Source organism: Phragmites australis, chromosome 21, assembly GCF_958298935.1.
Source record: "Phragmites australis chromosome 21, lpPhrAust1.1, whole genome shotgun sequence".
In the NCBI taxonomy this organism is placed as follows: domain Eukaryota; kingdom Viridiplantae; phylum Streptophyta; class Magnoliopsida; order Poales; family Poaceae; genus Phragmites; species Phragmites australis.
Genome location: NC_084941.1, coordinates 13,726,718 through 13,749,210, shown reverse-complemented (window position 1 = coordinate 13,749,210; position 22,493 = coordinate 13,726,718). Strand labels below are relative to the sequence as shown.

Below are 22,493 nucleotides of genomic sequence, written 5' to 3'. Positions count from 1 at the left end.
CGCCTAGCTGTCAGTAATGGTTTATGAGTAGTTTATGCTTAGCTTTGCACAAGGGTATGGATGGGTTATCAGTTAAACATGATTAATGAACTATGCAACTAAAGAGTTTGGAAATATGGTAACTTGTGTGGAAACATGGAACTTAGGGATGTCGAGCAGAAGGTTGGTTGATGATGGTGTGTAAGGCACAAGTGTGTGAAACACTTTAGTGGGTGGTAGTGTTTGCTCGGTGTCCTAAGGACCGGTTCATGGCGTAACAACCCAAGAATTATCGTCCATCCACGAAGCTTATATGGGTACGGCCTGACTTAGTAATTAGTGGATCCTCAGCATAGAATGAGCCACTAGTGGTGTAGTGGAAGGGAAGTGTGATTCTTTCCGAAGCTACAAGGCGCATGAGGGGGCTTCTCGGTGGTGTGACTCCACTTTGACGGTGGTGAAACCTTAGTGGGCTTATTCTTCTTGGGAGGATGCTCTGTAACAAGCTTGTAGTGATCTCCAGGTGACACACCACTGGTGTGTGTTAAGTGTTTGTGCAACACGGTAATAAGGAAATCATAACTTGTGGGGAAAGCTGGACAACCTCTGCAGAGTGAAAATATTATATATCAGCCGTGCTCCTGGTCATGAGAGACTTGGATCCTCACATGATTAGTTGGTTTGGTTTAGTTGTTTTAGTTGGTCACCTGTGAAGGGTAAATGTCAGAGGATGGTTCTTGGTTACCTGTGATGGGTATGTGAGGAACCGTCCAAATAATATTCTAACTAATCACCAGGAGGATCATTATTCGTAATTACAACCTCGATGACTAACCATAATATCATTCCGGTAATCCCGGCATGTGTTTTGTGCCCAAGATCGGAACACAAGCCTTTCCAACATATACATCACAACAAAGCTTAAGAAAGAGCGAGTAATTAATATTATATTACAAGTCTTTAGCCATGCAACCATTTACACCAATTTACAACAAAAGACAACAACATCTATGTAGCGGAAACATAAACCTATACAGCAAAAGAGAGTGGAGCCACATACCCTTAGGCTCCACTCCAAAAAGCACAACCTCCAAGATTAGGATCAACTACTCTTGCCCGCCACCCTGAACGGCAGGCACGAAGTAGCCAAACGCCGGCTCTTCCTCACCAGCAGCACCTGAAAACACAGGCATGAGTACGTAGGTACTTGCAAGATATAAACCATAAAGAGCACATATATATAGCTCGACTCCAAGGATTATGCATTGAGCCATTAGCGAGGAAAAGCCACATGGTTAAGTTAAACATAAGCGGTAAGCAACCTAGACACATATATGTGAGCAATTAACTTAACCAACAATATAACTCTACCCTGCCATAACCAACTGAACATAAATAACTGGAACCATTATGAACATACTTGTAACAAAGACCAACTCAACCATCTCCCACATATTAAACCATCAACCACAAGCGAAAACTCTACGACCGATATAGATGGACAGAAGCATGCTCGTGACCAAGAGCGTGGCATTTTGAAATGTTTTTACACCTTGCAGGGGGATACTCCTGGATCCACATAACTTCAGGACCATACGGCTTGCATGATCACACAGATCCATACAAGGGGGTACTCATGTTAACCTTTCCCAATAAGCCCCAACCATTTGGATCATGCATCGCTTGGCACGGAGGTACTAGAACTACTCTTGGAGCAAACTAGCACCTCTTACAAGCCCGCCCACTCACACCATTGATGTTCACACCCAAATGATCACAGCTACAGAGGTATTCGGCTCGCCTTACCATTAGATTAGCATGTGGTGAGTAAGGTAAGTGATAAAGCCGACCACACCGACGATCGGTGCTTAAACAATGTAAGCAATCTACGGTGTTCGGGTTCCTCTCCCGGCCTGCCCCCAGAAATTTCCTCTGGAGCAGATAACACCCCTAGCATCGTCCACATCTCGTCTCATACTCACCACTCATCCAACCATCATCAACCCATATCCAACATTATGATTATTATGAAAATAAATAACGCCTATGCTCGCGAACGATGAAACAATTCACCGCTCGACTTCTACCGAATGACCTATACATTGCTAAGCATTTCGATTTAACTTATAATTTAGACACCAACAACATACTTAAGGCGACAAGAAAAGGATGAACAACAATTCAAGGTAGAAGTAATGCATTCAACATAGGATCTACCCACTTGTACCCCATCTCGACTCGACACATGCAAACATACATAAGCATAGTTCATAAATTTTAGAATTCATTCAATTGAACAAAGGTGCAATATGCAAAGCTGCTTGCCTTGCTGCTCTTGGGTTTGCTTGACACTCCCCGAACAGAATTCACAACAATGCAGGAGCTCGCTACCGCCTTCACTCACACCTGCGTCATGCTTCGGTTCTTCGTTTAATAAAGAAGAACGCATGCAATGATGAGTATGAATCAAATGCAAATATGTATGTCACAAAAATGCATATGATAAAATACCATAAATTATTCCTTATAATGTATGAAAATATTTTTCCTAGTTATAAAAAGTCATAAGGAGACTATCAAAATTGGTTTCACTCATTTTGGGCTTGCGATGAATTAACCGTGGATTAATGAAGCTCCAACCTAATTTATTAATCTCAGAAATTTAATTAACTATTTCATGGATTGGACATTTTTAATAGCTGGAATATATTATTGTGAAACTAAAAAAATTAGTTTCATAATTTTTGGAGCTACAGAGAATTTACTATAAATTTAACAATTTTAGCAAATAGTAAACTACGCTGAAAACGGTTCTGTCTGTGTTGACCATGGTCAGACCGCCAATAGGGGTGGTCAGACCACTGGGAGTCATGGACAGACTGCTAGCATGCAGAGAGGTTTAGGTTCTGGCGGTCAGACCGGCCCGAGGGGTGGTTGGACTCCTGGAACAGCGGTCAAACCGCTGTGCTCGGCCAAGGGCACTTGGTGAGCTCACCGGCGACGATTCCAGCGATTCCGGTGGCTTTTGGGGTGGGTATTTTAGACCTAGAGAATCCTCTTGATCTTCTCTACCATATAGGAGAGCAAGCACACACCGAAAATGATCAAAACTCGACCATTGCCTTCAATGCTCAAGAACATTAGAACTTCACAACCTTAGCTCCAAATTCGAAATCTATCCAACCAAAACACGGATTCTTGACATGTATGCCTAGGGACTTACCCAAGGTACTTTGCCAAGGTTGGGGACTGCCGGGAGAAGGAGGAAATGGCAGGAAATCGAAGAACTACGGTGTTCCTTATGCTTCAACCAAGAACACCAAAACACATCAAATCCAGCTCGAATCCTTTGAATAAACAAAAATGAATTGAATGGATGGATAGATTATGAGCTCGTGATCGTGTGAGTACCACATGCGTACCTCAAATCCTTCTTTTGAGGTCGGATTTTGGGAGAAAGGGAGAGAGAGCTTGAGAGGGGAGAGAGGGGGCAGCTCCCCTATGCTAGACCGGTGGAGAGGGAGCACGGGAGAGTGAGGGCAAGTGGCTGCACGTGAGGGAGAGGGAGGGATGGTTGGTCCACTCCGATTGGGCCCACATGCTAGAGAAACAAAGTATTTCCAATGCGATTTCTATTCTTTTCTCTCTCGGATTAGTTTCTCTCATTCGAATGACTTTAAACGAATTTCTCTAGAGTTACAAAACAAAATCACACAAAATTAAACATAATGCTTAAGAAGAATATTTATGCTTAATTATGTAATTACGGATTCAGGGTATCAAGTTGGTTGGTTTGGAAACCTGATGTGGAATTCAGGTACTTGGGAAACATGTGGAGATATTTTTAGGAGTTGGGAGTTTAGTGATGAATCACATATTTAAATAGGATGCTTAACTCTTTTTACGATAGCATAGTTGGCATTTATGCAAAATTACCTGTTATAGCATATTATTTTAATCAAGCTTGCATGTCATATGTAACACCCAGCTTTAAAGGAACAAAATCGAGCACAACAAATGTATACCAGGATCAAGTTTCATACATGTGCTACATCATCAGTGTATCATCACAGTGCCAAAATTACAACGTTAATTAAATTATTACAAAAGGACCCAAGGGTCTAAAAGAAAACACAGTGGAACTAAAAAGAGGTCTTCAGCGCCAGCGGGGCTTCCATCCTCAACATGCGTCAATCGGGGGCACACCAGCCTAGAACAACAGCTCCGGGTCAAAGTCGTCCTCGTTGAAGGTTGCAGCTTCATAGACGGCTTCTGAACAGTGGAAGAATGCAAGGAAGGGGACAACAAGTGTGGGTTCAAAGATGTTCTCCACAATTGGAGGGAAAACATGATAAGGCTTGAGTCAAGGAATGGCTAAACACATATAACTGCACTAAGCAACTTATCTTAAGATTCCAACATCAGGCATCCTATTTACTAAGTATGAGGACACTGCTATATCAAAAGGATTGACTCATCGGATTCCATCCGACTACCAAGGCTCACCAGGTAATTCCATTACCTGGCTACCCAACCAACCATACCAAACCCAGATCCCAACTAATCCTAAAGAAGTCCAAGCCTGCTTTGACCGTGAGCACGGCTGATCGATCAGTTTGATACTCTGCAGACATTGCACAGCTTTCCCCACGAGTCATGATTCCCGTGTTGCTCCATACTTCTGGGGTGTGGAGTCGGGGTCTCACTACAAGACCTTTACAAAGCACAGCTTGATACTCTGCAGACATTGCACAGCTTTCCCCACTAGCTTGCAGGCACCCACTGAGGAATATTTATTCAAAACTAATAAACCCTAACATGGGATTTCATATTTAGACAAGCATGCATCGAAGGTAAAACATCTACATAAATATCCTAAAAATAGGTGCAAGACTCCCAAGGACACTTGCCTTCGACGTAGTGTTGCTCAAAATCCTCGAAAACTTGGTCTTGGAGATTACCAGACTACTCAGCTCCTAATTCAACATACCGAAAAAAGCACACAAAACAAAACTCTAAGGACGTACACCAAACAGTACTAAATCTAGATAAAAACCCTATAAAAAGATTCTACACATCGCTACAAACATTTCAGCGCAAAAATCACCCAAATCGGAGCTACGAGCAAAAAGTATTGAGCTTTTGATGTTCCAAGGGCTAAACTGCAAGTTTTAGTTGATTTTCTGAGAAAACCCGAATTAATTTTATACTAGAAATTCAATTTATGATGCAATAAAGCATTTTCTGAATTATTTTGCTACTGGAAAATTCATGGAATAGGTTTATGGGCCCATGGACCACGGCCTTATGGCCGGTCCACGGTTCACGGTGGACCGAGGCTCAAAGGGGTAAGCTTGGTCTAATCCGAGCCGTCGGTTTGGATTGGGCGGCTAGAATAAAATAGGAGCGGCGGGTGGTGATGCGGGACGGGAGAGGCGGTGGCCGACAGCTGCGAGCGGCCGAAGCCTCGCCGACGTGGCGCAAAAACGCACCACCGACCATGAAACTCGACAGGGCTTGGCGCAAAAGAGAGAGGAGGGAACATGGGTTCTCACAACAGGTCTCACGACGGCGGAGGAGCTCCGAAGGTGGCCGATGATGGAGAACGGCAAGAGGTGATGCTCGGTCTTGGCTGGGACGGCGTCCGGCGACGGAAGGAGCTCCAAGAGGCGTCAGGATGTGAAGCTCGAGGTCCTGCGACACCGTAGGAGGGAAAAATGAGGTCACAAGAGGTTCGGTAAGGGAGAATTTTGGGTGGCGGCTAGCTCTTACCAGCGGTAATGGCGGAGATGGCGACGAGCTCGAATCTGTGCGCAAATCACAGGGGAAAAGGATGGTTTGGGTGCGGAACCTCGCAAGGGAGATGATGAGAGGCTTAAATAACCGAGGGAGGGAGAAGGGCAGCCGGATTTGAGAGGATTTGGCCGGCGCCACGATTTCCATTAAAAGCATCGGTTTCCAAATTAAAGAGAGGAGAATGAAGTGGGAAACTGTTGGGGAGGAGGGAATAGGGGGCGGTGATCACAGTGGTGTGGTTTGATTAGCGATTTATGGCGCGGGGAGGCGGGATTTGATCAGGCGCAGGCGATTTTGGGGCCGGTTGAGTCGGGCGGCGGGAGGTTAGGGAAGAGGAGCGAGTCAAGCGGGCGGCTCAGCTGGCAGCTTGGGCCAGGCCCGCGCACAAAGAGATCGGGGTGGGGAGGGGGAGTAGGGCAGGGGAAGCCGACTCGGCTGGCGGGCCCACCTGTCGGCAAGGGGAGGCGGGGAGAGGCCAGCTTGGGCGCTGGGAGGCCGGCTTGGCCTAACGGGCCAGCACGGGGGTGGAGGGGGAGGCGGCCCACACAGAGAAAGAAAAAGAGTGGGGGAGGAAGGAAGTGGCCCGGGGGAGAAAGGATTCGGCCCGAGAAGCTTTTCCAATATTTAAAATGCTTTTCTTTTTAGATTTTACTTCAAATTCAAAAGGGGGTTTAAATGAGCGACTTCTAGCAAATTTTTGCAAACTTTTTCCATGCATAAAAATTTATTCCAACTACGATAGCATGAATGCAACAAGCACAATTATAACCTATGGCCAATTAAATTTAGAAATTAATTTTCCATCTAAATTGATTAAAATACAACTCCTATTTAATTCCAGCAAAATTTTAAAGTATTGTAAAAATTGAGATTTAGGGTGTTACATCATATATTTCCCACACACACTTGCAGAGTATGGTACGTACTCACACTTGCTATTTCTATCTAAATGTGCATCAAACCGCTGCTGAGATAATGGAAACATTGAAGGAGAACCAGACTTCTACATCGAGGAAGATGAAGATTGCTAGGCTGGTGGATCCCCCAGTCAATTGCATGTGGAAGATGGGAGCTTCGCTGTGTTTATTTTGTGTGCTTTAGTTAAAGAATTCAAGGTCTATATATTTTGTTTAAGTTAAACGTTGTAATAATAGCATTGTGTGTGATACACTGATGAAGTCGTTGTATGTATGAAACTTGATCCGGCATATATGTGGTTTGCATCTGGTTTTGTCCTTTTATAAAACCGGGTGTGAAAGAGGTCCTATCAAGGGTCTTCTAAGCCTTTTTTGATGCACCTCTTCGTTAGCTTCGAAAGTAGAGGTCAAATATCAAAATCGGACTCAATATGCAAAAGTTCTGGCTCTTTTACTGAACACTGCACGGGTTGGACACAAACTTTTTCATACGAAATAGGATGGAGATAAACTTTATATGAATATTGTAGAACTTAACGAGATCTATAACTTTGTAGTTGACAAAAATTTTATTTAAGATCATTTAGCAAAATTATAACCGTCAATAAAATTTGGTAAAATTAGTCATTAGTGATGAATCATGGTTATGACATGTTACTAATGACATTTGGCAAAGAATATTAAAAGTATACAATACCTTATTTCTATCACAACTACATGATAGCACATGTGATAAGGTGGCTACACGCACGAGGAGGAGGTCACGGGTTCGATTCTTATGGAATGTAAACTTAAAATAATATGAAAAAAGCGTGGCTTGTAAGGCATATGGGATAGGCCTATGTTGGGATGGCTCAGATGAAAAAATATTTTTTTACTTTCTGTCTAAAAAATACAAAAAATATTCATCGGTTATTAGTGGCGGGTCAAGATTACAATGTTGTAATAATCATGTTATTTTACACTAATCAAATAAAAATTTAAATAAATAGCAGCAAAGATGCAACATATAGTTTCAAAACCAGACACACTTTCAAGAAGTGCACTCAAGGTCTAGCAAGTGGCAACGACGGCAAAGCAGGTCCTTTTGGCTCATGTTCTAATGGGAGATGTCCATGGCCTTGTCATACAACTTCTTCATCCACACATTATGGATTATGTGACCAATTATGGTCATGTTGTACCGAATAATTTGTAACGAACCTTGCTATGTGTTATTCATGTTGTTATATTTATTATTTTCATGTTCTAATTACTTACTAGGTAACGAATTTTGTTGGCATTATAATATTGTGCTATTTTTAGTTCCTGTTACGATGTATACTTGTTATTGACTTATTGTAATATTATGTTATGTTTAATTATTTACTAATGTTACATCTTACCAAGGTTTCATGGATTCGCGGCAGACCCACCCCTTTGAAGTGCCACACTAATATGAGTGTCCGTTGTGCTTATGTGGTGAACAAGCATGGATGTCAATGTCTTTGGAGGTGGAGATCTTTAGTAGGAAGTTCTTCATGTGTCCCAAACTTGACCCTGATTTTATGATATGGTCACATTTCCCACTCTTCCACACCTGCCAAATCCATATTGCAAAATACATTCGTAACACAACCTTACTTGTTAAAAAGTCTTACCGCTTCAAGGAATGGATTGACGTGGTTAGGCCACCATTCAATTGGGAGTGGATCATAGAGGCCGAAATGAGAAGAGAGTATGAGATCAGGATGGAGGAAGCATGACAGAAGTAGGTGGCACATCATGCGCGGTAAGAAGAACGTCAACGGTTAGAACAGGAACTCAAGCGGCAAACTGAGGAACTTCAAAAGTGAGAAGAGGAACTTCGCCTCCGGTAAGACGTTTTAAAGAGGCAGCAGGCCGAACTTCATAGGTGTGAGGAACCACTTCAGAAGCATCAAGCTCTTCTATGTCTCCAGGAAGATGAGGAGCGCGAAGTGGTACGTGAGAAGGGCAAAATCTCAATTCCACACAATAAAACCCATGTTTTATCACTTTGTATTTGTTACAGATGTTTTAACTTTGCAAATCAAATTACTGATGTATGAATAATCCTCAACAATTCTAATTTAAAATCATTTATTATTTCATTTTAAAAATAGGAATATGTCACATGTTTGAAAGGCGAGACCTCTTGTCACCTATTGGTCGCACGGCCTATCCACACTGACAGACCATGTTAACCTATCACTCTTCCAACCAACGACCTATCACTCTTCCAACCAACGATATGAGCTTAGATTTACAATTTTTAAGATGGACACATAAATTTGCAAATATTTGATTTAAAACTATAGAAATAAAAAATCTGGACGTAGAATTTTTATTTTACATTGTTTAAAGAAATTGTATAGACCATATTACAACATATTGAACGTAAGCCTTCTCTACTTTTTTATAGGTTCAGAGTAAGTTCAAAATAACAATGTTTGAAAAACTGTGTTTACCAACAGTGGACTGTCGTGTGACAGTACAATAGCAGCAAAAAAACACTTCTAGTTAATCCAGATGAGCTTCTTCGGAAAAAAGAAATTGTTAATCCACATAAGCTGACGATCGATGCATCAGATGATACGGCACCACATCAACTAATCTATATAATGTATATAGTAGATACGAGGTTGGAGGCATCATAAAACAATCGGCATACACAGCTATTGGTAATCAAGCCCGCAATCTATGAAAATAGAGCGATTCCATTCGCTCCCTATCCTCATGTCACCATAGCAGCGGGTGACGAATCTAAGCTACGATACCAATCCCTTCAGTCTGCACATCAAAACAAACAATGCTCCACATCGGTCTACCCCTATTTCTGTCAGGATGTACATCCAGACCAATCGCATACATGAGTATATCGATAAACGCAAACCCAAGCAATTCGATGAAGCGATTACATGGAACTGCAGCACTTGCTCTTCGAGATCTCCTGTGCCGGGCCTGGGACAAGGACCTTCTTCCCCGCCAGCGATGGGGCAGACCCGTTGGCCTTTGTATCCGCCGCCATGTTTTTCTTGCTGTGGATTTTGAAGATCTCCGTCAAGACGGTCTGGAAGGAGTTCTCAACATTGGTGGCCTGAAGAGCGGAGGTCTCAAGGAAGAAGAGGTTCTCCTTCTCGGCAAACCCCTTGGCATCTTCGGTACTCACCGCACGCTTGTCTTCAAGGTCGCTCTTGTTGCCAACCAGCATGATGACAATGTTCTTGTCAGCATGGCCACGGAGCTCTTCCAGCCAGCGAGGTATGTGGTCAAAGCTCTGGCGTTTGGTGATATCATAGACTAGCAGAGCTCCCAACGCACCTCTGTAGTATGCACTTGTGACAGCTCTGTACCTGCAGTAGTCGAAATTACCAGCATGAGAAGTTGCCAAGTTGCTAGGTGGTGAAACAAAGACATGTTCAGAGAAAGGAAGTGCAAAATGTTACGACATATAAGCTCCTCACTTGATTTTACAACTCATTCTCAACTGGGAATGTTTCTTTCTCTTCCTACAGGGTGACAGCTGCGATTCTTTCGCATCCAGAAGAGAGGCTGTGGGCTATCAGAAATATACATCTTATAATGCTAAGGACCTCGTTAAAGATCTCGATTTGGTACCACTCGCGCAGCCCGCAGCGAAACAGTGCCCGGGTCGAGAGCCAATTTCATATTCTCCGGTTCCATTCCTGTAATGATAACATAGTTGTCTAATTAAGCAGGATATTCAATGCGTGGAATTTGCATGGAGCCACCTATTGTGCATCGCATAGATAGGTGCAAAAACAAAACACAATTCATGTGAGAAATGACAGAAAAATCAGTAACAGCATCAACCTGAACCAAGTATTGCTATGATTGCAATACAATGAAGTATTTGTGCAGTTAGAAATCATAAGCGTATTAGATAACAGTTATGGCAGGAGTGCTTAGGGAAGCATTTAAACAAATTATTGCAAGAAGTTGTCTGTCCTCAGAGAAACTGAATCAGCTTAGAAAGTTTGCAGATGAATGTATATATGCACACTTTTCAGAGCTCAGTGGTTGAATAGATTCTGGATGATGTAGAACTTAGGCCATGATACTTGATATTTGTAAATACAAGAAAAAGAACCAAAATGAACTCTCTAATTTCGGACATGCAATAAAAACATAGATCTATAGACAAGAGAACAAGAACCAAAGTTAAACTAAATAGCTGTATGACTGTATCACAAGAGAAAAATCTTATTTCATTTGGAATACATAATAGAAACAGATCAAACTACTGACATCTGGGCCACCCCTTTTTCCCCACAAGAATCGTACCAATAAATGAGCCAGTATATCAACATGCCCAGAGAGACTTTAAATGCTTGTCATTAACAACTTACCTTGGATGAGCTACGAACAAGTCCCACGAAGCTTGAAATAACTGCGTCAACGATTGGTAAACCGCATCTAACGAACTTGTTGAAAAATAGAGGGATGATTTCGAGCGTCCCTGAGAATAATAATCATACGTCATGTTTGTCTTGTATTGGCCTGCATCTGTTACAAGAGGTGTAGCTAGTCTAGATGGATCTAAACCTAGTCGATAAGTTCTTCCTTAGCTTCCATTGGCTCGTATGAACTTCTGATGACTTCTCCGCAGGGTCTCTTGGCTCCGTATATGTATATATATGTATATGTATATGTGTGTGTATATATATATATGGACTTTCCTTCTGATACTTCGAGATAGACATTCCTGGTTACGGGATGTCTTAGGTATCTGCTGGTGATTTCTTTTTTTCTAAAATTTCTCTTTCCATAGATAAAGATATGCTCCGAGAATTATTGAAGACCCTAAGGCACCCAGATATGGTAAATATCTATTATTCATCGTCAAGCCTCCCATCAATACGTGAAATGAGGCTTTGACAGTTCAAGTATATAGCCAGCAAAGATCAATTTTTTGTCCTATCATATCATCGAGCGGACTGGGTTCCCTAGGTTTTAAGATCACCTACTTGGGATTTCGAACGACTTCAATTCTCAAGAGAGCTCTCGAGAAGGTATTCCATCCGAACAGATTTTTTGGATGCCTAGCCCTTTGGAAGGAAAAAAGTTTGTTACCGGTTAAATTTAAGTTTGAAAACGTCGCAACGGAGATTTCAGGCAGTGATGAGAATCTTTTCGTGCCATAATGTCATGATTACGGTAGCTATGTGAGAAGGCGAACTCCTCGGAGTACGACACCAACAACCTCACATGCGTCGAACATTAAATGCAACGTAGCGTGACCTCAAGTCGTGTCACGTTTTCAGTCGGACCGTCGTTTCCAGGTGCCTCCCCTCTATATAAAGGCAAACGAAGACCCACTTCAACATTCATTCCTTCGTCATTGACTGCTTTCCGTCAACCTCAAAACCATCTTCCCTCAATGTCTCTGGTGCCATGGGCAAGAAGAGGATCGAGAAAGAAAGCTACTCCACCTATAAGATGGCGAGAGCCACCCCAGAATGGCAAGAGTCGTCCTGGAGAAGGCCGATAATGAGGCGGTGATTCCTCCCTAGGTTTTGATCCCCTGCATGCCAGCAACAGGGCAGACGATCTCGAGCCCGGACACCCATAGCTCAGTGGTCTTCCTCGACTTTTTCCGCTACGGATTCAGCTTCCCTCCATCCAACTTCTTCCTCGAGGTGCTAGCCTTCTATGATCAGAGCTCATTCATCTAAACCCCTTAACTCCATCATCATGCTAAGTGTCTTCATGCATCTATACAAGGCCTTTCTCAGCTTCCGTCCCCTCTCAACATCTTCCCGTATTACTATATCCTGAAGAGGCTCGAAAACAAGGTCACAGCGTCGCCAGATTTTAGCTCCGAGAAGGCAAAACGATGGAGTACATCGACTTCGCCGCCAAATCTTCTTGGTCGGGTTGGCACAAGAAGTGGTTCTATTGCCGACCTGATCCGAGGAATCTTCCTTATTTGGGCCGCTGTCAAGAGCCACTTGGACAGAGAAGCCGGTGATGACCACTCTTCACTGGAATATTATGGAGATCTTGTTCCTGAAGGACGAATCGGACAACGCACGACATTGCCAGGGACTTCATCAAACACCGCCTTAGGACCTGTTTGGTAGAGCTCTCCTGATTCAAATTCTCTAGAATGATTTTCTGAAGAAAGTTATTATGTGGCTGAAAGTTATTCTCTAGAATAAATTCTATGAAGTGATTCTATGTGAGAAGTGAATTAAGAAAATCTACTTTTTTCAGCTCCTTACATCTAATTCATTTCAGGGAATCAATGCCATGAATCCGCTTGAGGAGCAAAAAATTAAAATTCTCTGGGAGCTCTACCAATGTCACGTCTCAAAAATGCTAATTTTGTAATTAAGCATGCGTAATTGTTATCGCATGTGCTTACACGTGTTTGCCTATCAAAGACTAGTTAAACATGCTTCAAATACCTTAGAGATGGTTTAGAGCGCTTTGGAGAATCCCTAAATATCTTGGAGAAGGAAAAGAATAGAAGGAGGTTGATGAGGGGAGACTTAAAGAAATTTCAGCAAAAGAACCCCATCGCGGTCTGACCGGGGTCCCCCGCAGTCTGACCATCAGGTACGTTACCACATGGGCTGCCACGTGGATTTATCACGATCCGACCGGAGCCAGTCGCAGTCTAACCGCCAGCACACAGCCACTCAGGTTAAGTAGATCGATCACTTTCTTTTGCTCTCTTCCCCACGTGCACTCTCTCTCACCAGCAGCCCCCTCTCTCTCACCCTCACCCACTCGCTCTCCCTCACGTGCTCTCTCTCTCTTGCTCTCCCAACCGAACAAGAGAAAGGAGGAGAGGAGGAGCAAGGAGGGGAGGCCAAGAAGGTCCTCGACGAGCTCCCCCACCAGAGGTGGTCTTCCCCGTCGAGCCCAAGCTCCTCGGCAACATCTTCTTCCTCCTCAAGCCGACCACCACCTCCCCGACGGTGATTTCGAGCTCCGACCATTTCCCAACCTCCACGACCGAATCACAGGCTTGCTAGGACGTGGTGAGCACCCTAGACCCCCTCCCATTCCTTCCCCCATGACTAGATCGACCGGATTTAAGCTCATCGAGCTCAACAATGGCCTCCACCGCCATTAGAGGCAATAACCGAGTTTCAGTCGTTTTTGGTGTTTGCATGTTATCCTACGCGGTAGAGGAGATCAAGATGATGCTTTAGGTCCAAAATCCCCACCCAAAAACCACCGGAATTAACGCCAGTGAGCTCACCAAGTTCCCCCGACCGTGCACAACGATCTGATCACATTTTATAGCGGTCTGGCCGCGGTTCCAGGAGTCGAACCGTCCCCCCCCCCCCAACCTGTCTGACCGCCAGACCCCAAATCTCTCTACTCGTCGGCGGTCTGACCGCGTTTTCCCTCAGTCTGACTGCCACTCCTGGTGGTCTAACCACGGTCAACTCCGACAGTAACATTTCAATGCAGTTCACTATTTGCTAAAACTTTTAAATTCATAATAAATGCTCCGTAGCTTCAAAAATTATGAAACCAATTTTTTTTGTTTCATAATATACTAATCTACCTATTAAAAATATCCCCAACCACGAAATAATTAATTAAATTTCTGAGATAAATTAATTAGGTTAAGGCTTCATTAATTCATTGTTAATTCTTTGCGAGTCCAAAATGGGTGAAACCAATTTTGCTAATTTTCTTATGACTTGTTCTATCTAGGAAAAATGTTTTAATACATTATATAGCATATTTTATGGCATTTCCTAATATGCGTGTTGTAGCATACATATTTGCACTTCATTCATACTCATCATTACACGCGCTCTCTCTTTTAGTGAACGAAGAACCGGAGCGTGACGCGGATGTGAGCGAAGGCGGCAGCAAGCTCCCGCATTTCTATGAATTATGTGCGGGAAGTGTCAGGCAAACCCAAGTACAACAAGGCAAGCAACTAAGCATATTGCACATTTGTTCAATTGAATGAAGTCTAAAATTGATAAACTATGCTTATGTATGTTTGCATGTGTCGAGTCGAGATCGGGATCGGGTACAGATGGGTAGATCCTATGTTGAATGCATTACTTTTACCTTGAATTGTTGTTCATCCTTTCCTTGTCGCCTTGAGTATGTTGCTGATGTCTAGATTACATGTCAAATCGAAATCGAAATGCTTAACACTGCATAGGTCATTCGGTAGAAGTCGAGCAGTAAATTGTTTCATCATTCGCGAGGATAGGCGATATTTACTTTCATAATGATCACAATGTTGGATATAGGTTGATGATGGTTGGATGAGTGGTAAGTATGAGACGAAATGTGGACGGTGCTAGTGGTGTTATCTGCTCTGGAGGAAAGTCCTGAGAGCGGACCAGGAGAGGAACCCGGACACCGTAGACCGCTTGCGTCGTTTAAGCACCGATCGTCGGTGTAGTCAGCTTTAGTACTTACCTTACTCACCACATGCCGATCTAATGGTAAGGCGAACCGAATACCTCTGTAGTTGTGATCATTTGGGCGTGAACATCGACGATGTGAGCGGACGGGCTTGTAAGAGATTCTAGTTTACTCCGGGAGTAGTTCTAGTACCTCCGCATAATCCAAATGGTTCGGGTTTATTGGGAAAGGTTCACATGAGTACCCCTTGTATGAACTTGTGTGAGCATGCAAGTCGTATGGTCCTCAAGTCATGTGGGTCCAGGAGTATCCCCTGCAAGGTGTAAAAATATTTTGAAATATCGCGCTCTCGGTCATGAGCATATTTCTGTCCATCTGCATCAGTCGTAGAGGTTTCGCTTGTGGTTAATGGTTGGATATGTGGGAGATAGTTGAGTTGGTCTTTGTTACATATATATGTTCAATGGTTCCAGTTATTTATATTTAGTTGGTTATGGCTGGGTAGAATTATGTTGTTGGTTAAGTTAGTTGCTCACATCTATATGTCTAGGTTGCTTACCGCTTATGTTTAACTTAACCATGTGGCATTTCCTTGCTAATGGCTCTAGGCATAATCCTTGGAGTCCAGCTATGTATATGTGCTCTTTATAGTTTAAGTCTTGCGAGTACCTTCGTACCCATGCATGCGTTTTCAGGTGCTGATGGTGAGAAAGGGCTAGTGTTTGCCTACTTCGTGCCTGCCGATCAGGGTGACAGGCAAGAGTAGTTCATCTTACTCTCGAAGTCGTGCTTTTGGGGTGGAGCCCAAGGGTATGTGGCTCCACTCTTTTTTGTTGTATAGGTTTATGTTTCCACTGCGTAGATGTTGGTTGTAAATTAGTGTAAATGGTTGCATGGCTAAAGACTTGTAATATAAATGATACTTTCTCGCTCTTTATTAAAGTATGTTGTGATGTGTTATGTTGGAAAGGTATGTGTTCCGATCTTGAGTACAAAACACGTGTCGGGACTATCGGGATGATATTCTGGTTAATCGTTGAAGTCGTGATTATATAAATGATCGACTTGTTAATAACTAGAATATAATTTGGACGGTTTCTCTCAACCAAACAGGCTCTTAGTCCTCTAAAGTCAAGGATTACCAAGGCTTGGCTTTTCTCAACCGGTTTGGATCCGGCCTAAGAAGATATGATAGGTACTTCCTGACCCCGAGTAGTCATACATAAGGGATTTGTAAGATCTATCCTTCTTGACTGTTGCTTTTTCTTGCAGTATACTCACCGGAGTTCGCTGATAAGAAGGTTAGGGTTCTTTTTCAAGCCATCCCTTATTCCAGCCGCAAGGACGTCCTGGCTCCCATCGTAGATTTGGACCCCGAAACTCAGGCAAAATCTTGTCAGTAAGTACCATAAAAGGTCTTCTCGGTTCTTGTCTTTCTTTTCGAGTAGGCGTACTTGTAATGACGGTTATTGCTAACTTGGGTAGCTCCCCGGACGCGGGGTCCCGATCCGAAGGCCAAGAATGCAGGAGCCCCTGTAGAAGACCCAAACTGTTTTTATCACGGGGAGCAGGGGTCCGAGTGAGACTGGAAGTGGCACGCTGCAAATCATATCCTTCGACAGTGGCATGGTATTGGAGGGCGATGGTTTCACAGGAGTGGACTTCAACGGCAAGTGATGTCAGGCCACCGATGCCAACAACTCCTGCTCCTTCGGCTCTCGTCGACCTTGTGCCGCCTTCGACAGTAATTTCGACCTTGGTAAGTTGAGCATTTACCTCGATCCTTTGCCGTCGTGCCAATTTTTCAATTTATCAAGTATGTCTGAGCCTTTGGCCCAGGAGCTTATGAAGACAGCAGTCCCTATGAGTCCATCCAGCGATGCTCCCTTTACCAAGCTAGTGTCAAGGAGCAAGAGATTGGCACATCTTCTGGTTCTAATGAAGCCTTTGGAGACTAGGGAACGACTCAGGTATGCTGGGAATTACTTCATACGTTTGATAGAATGCATGTTTTGAATGTCTCTCCCATAGGCTAGTCAGAATACCGCCGATAGTGCCCAAGCCCCAACTTCCCCAACCTCCAATGCTTACATCCTCTAAAGGAGATGGCAGCAAGCCTAGCGAGCCCCCGGCATCAGTGACTACCAGTCGGGAACTGGAAGTAGCCAGGACTAAGGTCGCTATTGCCTCTCCACAGAAGGAGTACGGGATTCCAAGGATACATCTTGGGAGGCGTACTTGAAGGGCAAGCAGGCCACCAACAGGATCCGGTGTTCAACACTTTCTTCGCGATAAGATTATTCCTACAGGTTAGAAACTCAATTAAAAAATGACAGCGACTAACCTTGTCGTTCTTTGAAGTTTACCATGCATCGCCTGGGGAAGTCCTGTTGCGACGCTGAGAAGGCCACCGCACGAGTTGCTGAGCTCGAGAAGGAAAACACCGAGCTACACCCGCAGCTCTCTCGGGTGACAGCCAAGAAGGAGGTGGACACCGTGTTGGAGGACCGGATGAAGGGTGAGCCTCCCATATCCCGACAAGTTGCTTATTCTCTTTTGTCTTCCTAACATATCGCCTTGCAGAATTTTCCATAGCCTGAGAAACTATCTCTTAGGAAGGAGCCCAATGTCAACCGCCTACCAACAGCTTATCGTGACGCTCGACGTCCTCCATGAAGTGTTGGCCGGGGTTGGAATCCAGACAGAAGCTACCGGCAGAGAGGATGCTCCCGGACTCATTGTCCAGGTTACCAAGCTTACTGAGGCGCTTGGTGGGTTCCAAGAGGCGGTCACTGAGCACCTCTCGAGCCAGTCCCAACAGAGCACGGAGCTGACACTCACCTAGGCAACGACTGTCGTGAAAACTCACCAACCGGAGTTTAACGCCAACATTCTCCTGGAAGGATTCGGGGATAAGTCCGAAAAATCTTCAGCCAACAAGGTCGAGGAAGTGACGGGAGTAGCCAAGGCCTTCGTGGATTTGTTGTCCTTGCCCTCGACGCGGTCTGTAAGAAAACTTTGCTAACTCCCAAGTTCAAACTAGTAAAAAATAGGTTTGAGGTTGTTTATCCAATCCTAGGTTTTAACAGTTGTATGACATTTGTTATCAGTAAACTCTAGTTTAGATAGCCTAGTGCACCAAAGAGGCTCAAAGTTGAAACCAACTTCATAAGTTGTCTCATGTAAGTATAGCTAAACGCAATACGTACAAGTTTAGAAGAGTTGTAACAAGGATCAATATTTGTAGGCTATAAGTTGAAATGATATAAAAAAATCTTACAAAGACTCGTGTATTAAATGATCAAGACAAGTCATAGCTTAACAGCATCATTCATGTATGTCTCAAGAGTCAAAATATGCTGTTAGTACAAATGAATTTAAAATCAACAACAATCAAAAGGGAAACACATGGTTGCTACCTGTTCAAAATAGCAATATTTGATAAATAATAACTACCATGACCTTCCCACGTTCACTCCTTTAATCACTCAAAGTTGGCAACTATGGTCACCCCACCCCCCCCCCCCCCCCCCCCCGCAAAGCCTACTTTTTCAAGTCACAAATGCACGCATCAAATAACATCATCAAAACACACCTTAGTGTTGCATGCTTATTAGGAAATAGGGACACTAATTAAATGCATTCCATATTTTTTTGGCAAATAAACATATTGAGCTACAGGATGAATTTATGGCCTCAGGTCACTAGTCATCTGTAAAATTAATATCCATCAAAAATGGTGAAGTACTGCATGAATATTTATTTCATCATAATTATAATATCATTCAGGGGTGGTCTCAAGGGATGCAATTACATCATGTGGATCTTGATCCAGACAGCACGATTTCTATTGCTTGAGACCATGGCGCAAGCCACATGCAGCAAAATCAATTTATTTAGTAAATCTTGTTCACCATTTACCCACCATGCCACATGCTCAGCTTGCTAACTTTGAACACATGCAACAAAAGCGTTTTAGTATTTAGTAAAAGATATCCCGTATCCTCGCACCGCTTCACCCGTCCAACTACCCAAAAACACGCACAATTTTAGCAGGCTGATACCACGAGCCACAGGTTGACGTGGACATCGCGTTACAGATCCAGGGTCAGTGTCACATTACACTGCCCATTTCATTCCCTTGAGTAGGGCGAAAGGCAAGCTAAGCTGACCACCTCAACCACTCGGGCGCAGAGATCTACAATTCCACCAACCACCTGTCGTCCACCTATGATCCTGAACAACTAATTCTCGCACAAAACATCGAAAGCACACGAACAATGCACCGATCTGAACCCGAAAAAATATGAAATCTCGAGAATTGCAACTTAAATCGATTAGGCGCTGCTGCGCTAGCTCATTGCACGGTATCAAGCAAATCCTCAAAGAGGGAAAAACAAAAATGGACTTGCCTCTCCTGGCCGGCGGTGTCCCAGATCTGCGCCTTGACGGACTTGTGCTCAATGACGAGCGTCCGCGTCTGGAACTCGACCCCGATGGTGGCCTTGGAGTCGAGGCTGAACTCGTTGCGCGCGAACCGCGCCAGGATCTGCGACTTGCCCACCGCGGAGTCGCCGATGAGCACCACCTTGAACACGTAGTCCACCTTCTCCCCACCCCCCGCCATCGCCTTTTCCCTCCCTCCCTTGGTCGCTAGTGCGCGGCGTCGGCGGAGACGTGGAGGAGGGTGGAGTGAGGCGGCGGAGTGCGCATGGGTGGGTTGGGGTGGGTGTTTTGGTTGTGGTGTTTGATTTGAGTCGAGGCGAAGGAAGCGGGGAGACGAGAACGAGAAGGGTGGACAGACACTGGTCTGTCGGCCTCAGGGGTTGGGTTGGTGGTGCCGCACAGGAGAAATTCAGAAAATACCACTCAAAAGAGCGGTGCTTTGAAACACACTATTTCAAATATTATTATTCAGAAAATACTATTTTATCTAGTGTGTTGCCTTAAAATACTATAATATCTATTTTTAATATTTTTCTCACTTTTACAATTAAATAGATTGTTTTACCTCTATATCCATCTTAGACAGAATATAGTCATATATTTTACTGCTCCCATCACATGTTTAAACAAGATACAATGTAGTATATATGATCATACAGGGAGTGCATTACTTAATTCCCACGCAGAAATGAGAGGGATTTGGGCCGTCGAACCCTGGTAGTGGGCTTCCAAAGGCCGCCGACATCTTACCCAAGGAAGCTTTCCGTGTGGCCCTCCGTCCATAGAAAAAGGCCGGGATCGCCGCATGGATTGAGTATCTGAAACAAGCCCTGAATGTTTTGTTTGTGGATTTTTTTAATCCTGCAGCGGAACAGAATGGGAAGGGGTATGCAACAAGGATTTTCTATGGTGTTTTTTAGCAGAATTTGATGATGTAGATGGTGCCCATATTTGAAATAATCTCTTAGGTAAAAGTAGTTGAATACCCGTGCATTACAATGGTTCTAAAATACAATGTAAAAAATGCATACATCCAAGTTTCCATACTTTACATCATCATCTGTTGTTGAGTTGTGATACGTGTGTGTAAAAATACATTACCTCATGACTAGTAGAAGAATAGAAGGCATGAACATTAAGCCTGCGCATTGCGCATTAACTTCATAGGTTGTTACTCTTGCCCTTACCCTTCCTCTTTACATCATATCAATTGGGTACCTCCTACCATTGAGCATGTACAAACGGGAAAAAAATTTATAGATGCATCACATCAAAGATAAACCAAGTATAGCCAGCAGCCACAAATCGATAAATAAGTAATAAAATACCTCGACTATGGTGTGAGGACCTCTCAATAGATGATGTTCTTAGTGCACATCCCACTCTACTTTGAATGCTTCTCCTTTTTATTATCGTCATCCAGGGTGGTGAGGATCTTGATGTTCCTTCTATTAGTGACTCTAGATAGCGCAACGTATAGCTGGCCATGAGAGAACATTGGCTAGGGGAGGTACACGCTGACATTCGGAATGGTTTGTCCTTGTGTCTTGTTAATTGTCATGACGAAGCTGGGCCTAACAGGAAACTGCCTCCGCTTGAACCGAAAAAGGAACATCTCATTAGAGGGACATAGGGGGATACGAGGTAGGAAAATCCTCTTCCCAGCTTGCTGCCCGAGCATTATCTCTACGTCAATAGCATTTCTTTAGAACCCCCGGACAACAAGCCTTGTCCCATCGCAAAGTCCATTGGAAGGGTCAATATTTCTGAGCAGTATGACAGGACAGTTAACCTTGAGCTTTAGCACATGCGGAGGCAACCCATTTGGGGTCAGAGAGTTAAGGAATTACAGGGCTGGTAGTTGTGGTGGTCTGAAAGTGCACCTAGTCCTTATGTGTAATTTTGGTAATTAATGACAATACATATATACTAACTATGTTGTTGAGAATTGTTAGTAGAATGTTACATAGGTGATGCATAGAGGAGAGATATGCATCAAGATGAATGAGCTTTAGGTGATACTCGGGTAAATGATGACAATACCTATGGACTAATAATGATGTTGAGAACTATTATTAGGTTATTCCATAGGAGATGCATAAGAAATGAAGTATGGATTCATTGAGAAATGGCATGAGTTCAAAGAATTGCATCAAAATCGTTGATATCTTAGTGATGTTCATAAGAAGAAGAAGAAGTTTGAAGAATGAAGACTAAGTTACTTGTGGAGATTAAGTAACTAAAGGTATGTCATAATCAATAGAGTTTTATGGGCTAACCCATATGCTTTGTGTTTGAGAGTGGGTTATGGTTAGGATCCATAAGAAGGCATAAGTTAAATTGAAATCATATATGCTAAGAGTGAAGAACAAAATTGGACTTCATATATGATAAAATAAATTTATTGAAGATGTCGGATACAAAATGGTTTTCTATGGAAATACAGAGAAGGGCAAGTAAGACTCGGCTGTGATGGACCATCCAGTGGTGAAGGGCAAGCAAATAACTTGACACCGAAGGACCAAGGTGATGGTGAAGAGCGAGTGAAGGCTTTGCGCCAATGGACCGTGTGAGACCATAGAAAGCTATTGGTGACTCGTATCAGTCATATGAAGAATCAAGAAGAGATGGAGTGAATATTACATAGAAGTTGGCGACCCTCAAAGTTTGAAAGAAAGAAGCGGTACTTGAAAGTATTCAAATGCTCAAATTGGTTCAAACGAGTTTTACATTTGAATTTGAGTATAGGTATGCCACACTATTAAGAGGGGTGCAACATAGATCTAATTGTCATGTCTCAGTGCTCAAAAGTTTTTTTAACTAACCCAAAGTGAGAGTTAGCTTAAGGAGCCCGGTGGGGAAAGTGTGAAAGTGTCCAAATTGGATTTCGGAGTGTTCCTAGTTTGATCTAATGTGTTTGAGGTCATGAATTTAATTGGGATGTGTAGCCCTCTGAATCATCTTTCCATAGAGTCCAAAATT

At 43.4% G+C, this 22,493-nt stretch overlaps 1 protein-coding gene across 2 annotated transcripts; it reads right to left on the bottom strand.

Annotated features, from left to right (window-relative positions):
- Nucleotides 1-9,291: 9,291 nt before the first annotated feature.
- On the bottom strand, nt 9,292-19,899 carry LOC133903640 (ras-related protein Rab11D-like). Of its 2 annotated transcripts, XM_062345071.1 has the most exons (3): nt 19,478-19,899; nt 10,286-10,378; nt 9,292-10,045 (listed from the first exon to the last, which is right to left on the bottom strand). In XM_062345071.1, the coding sequence occupies exons 1-3, from the start codon at nt 19,690-19,692 to the stop codon at nt 9,607-9,609; spliced, it is 747 nt and encodes a 248-aa protein (XP_062201055.1). In that variant the 5' UTR covers nt 19,693-19,899; the 3' UTR covers nt 9,292-9,606. The 2 variants fall into 2 exon arrangements, with proteins under 2 accessions (XP_062201055.1, XP_062201056.1); XM_062345072.1 differs by lacking the exon at nt 10,286-10,378.
- Between the last annotated feature and the right edge of the window lie 2,594 nt (nt 19,900-22,493).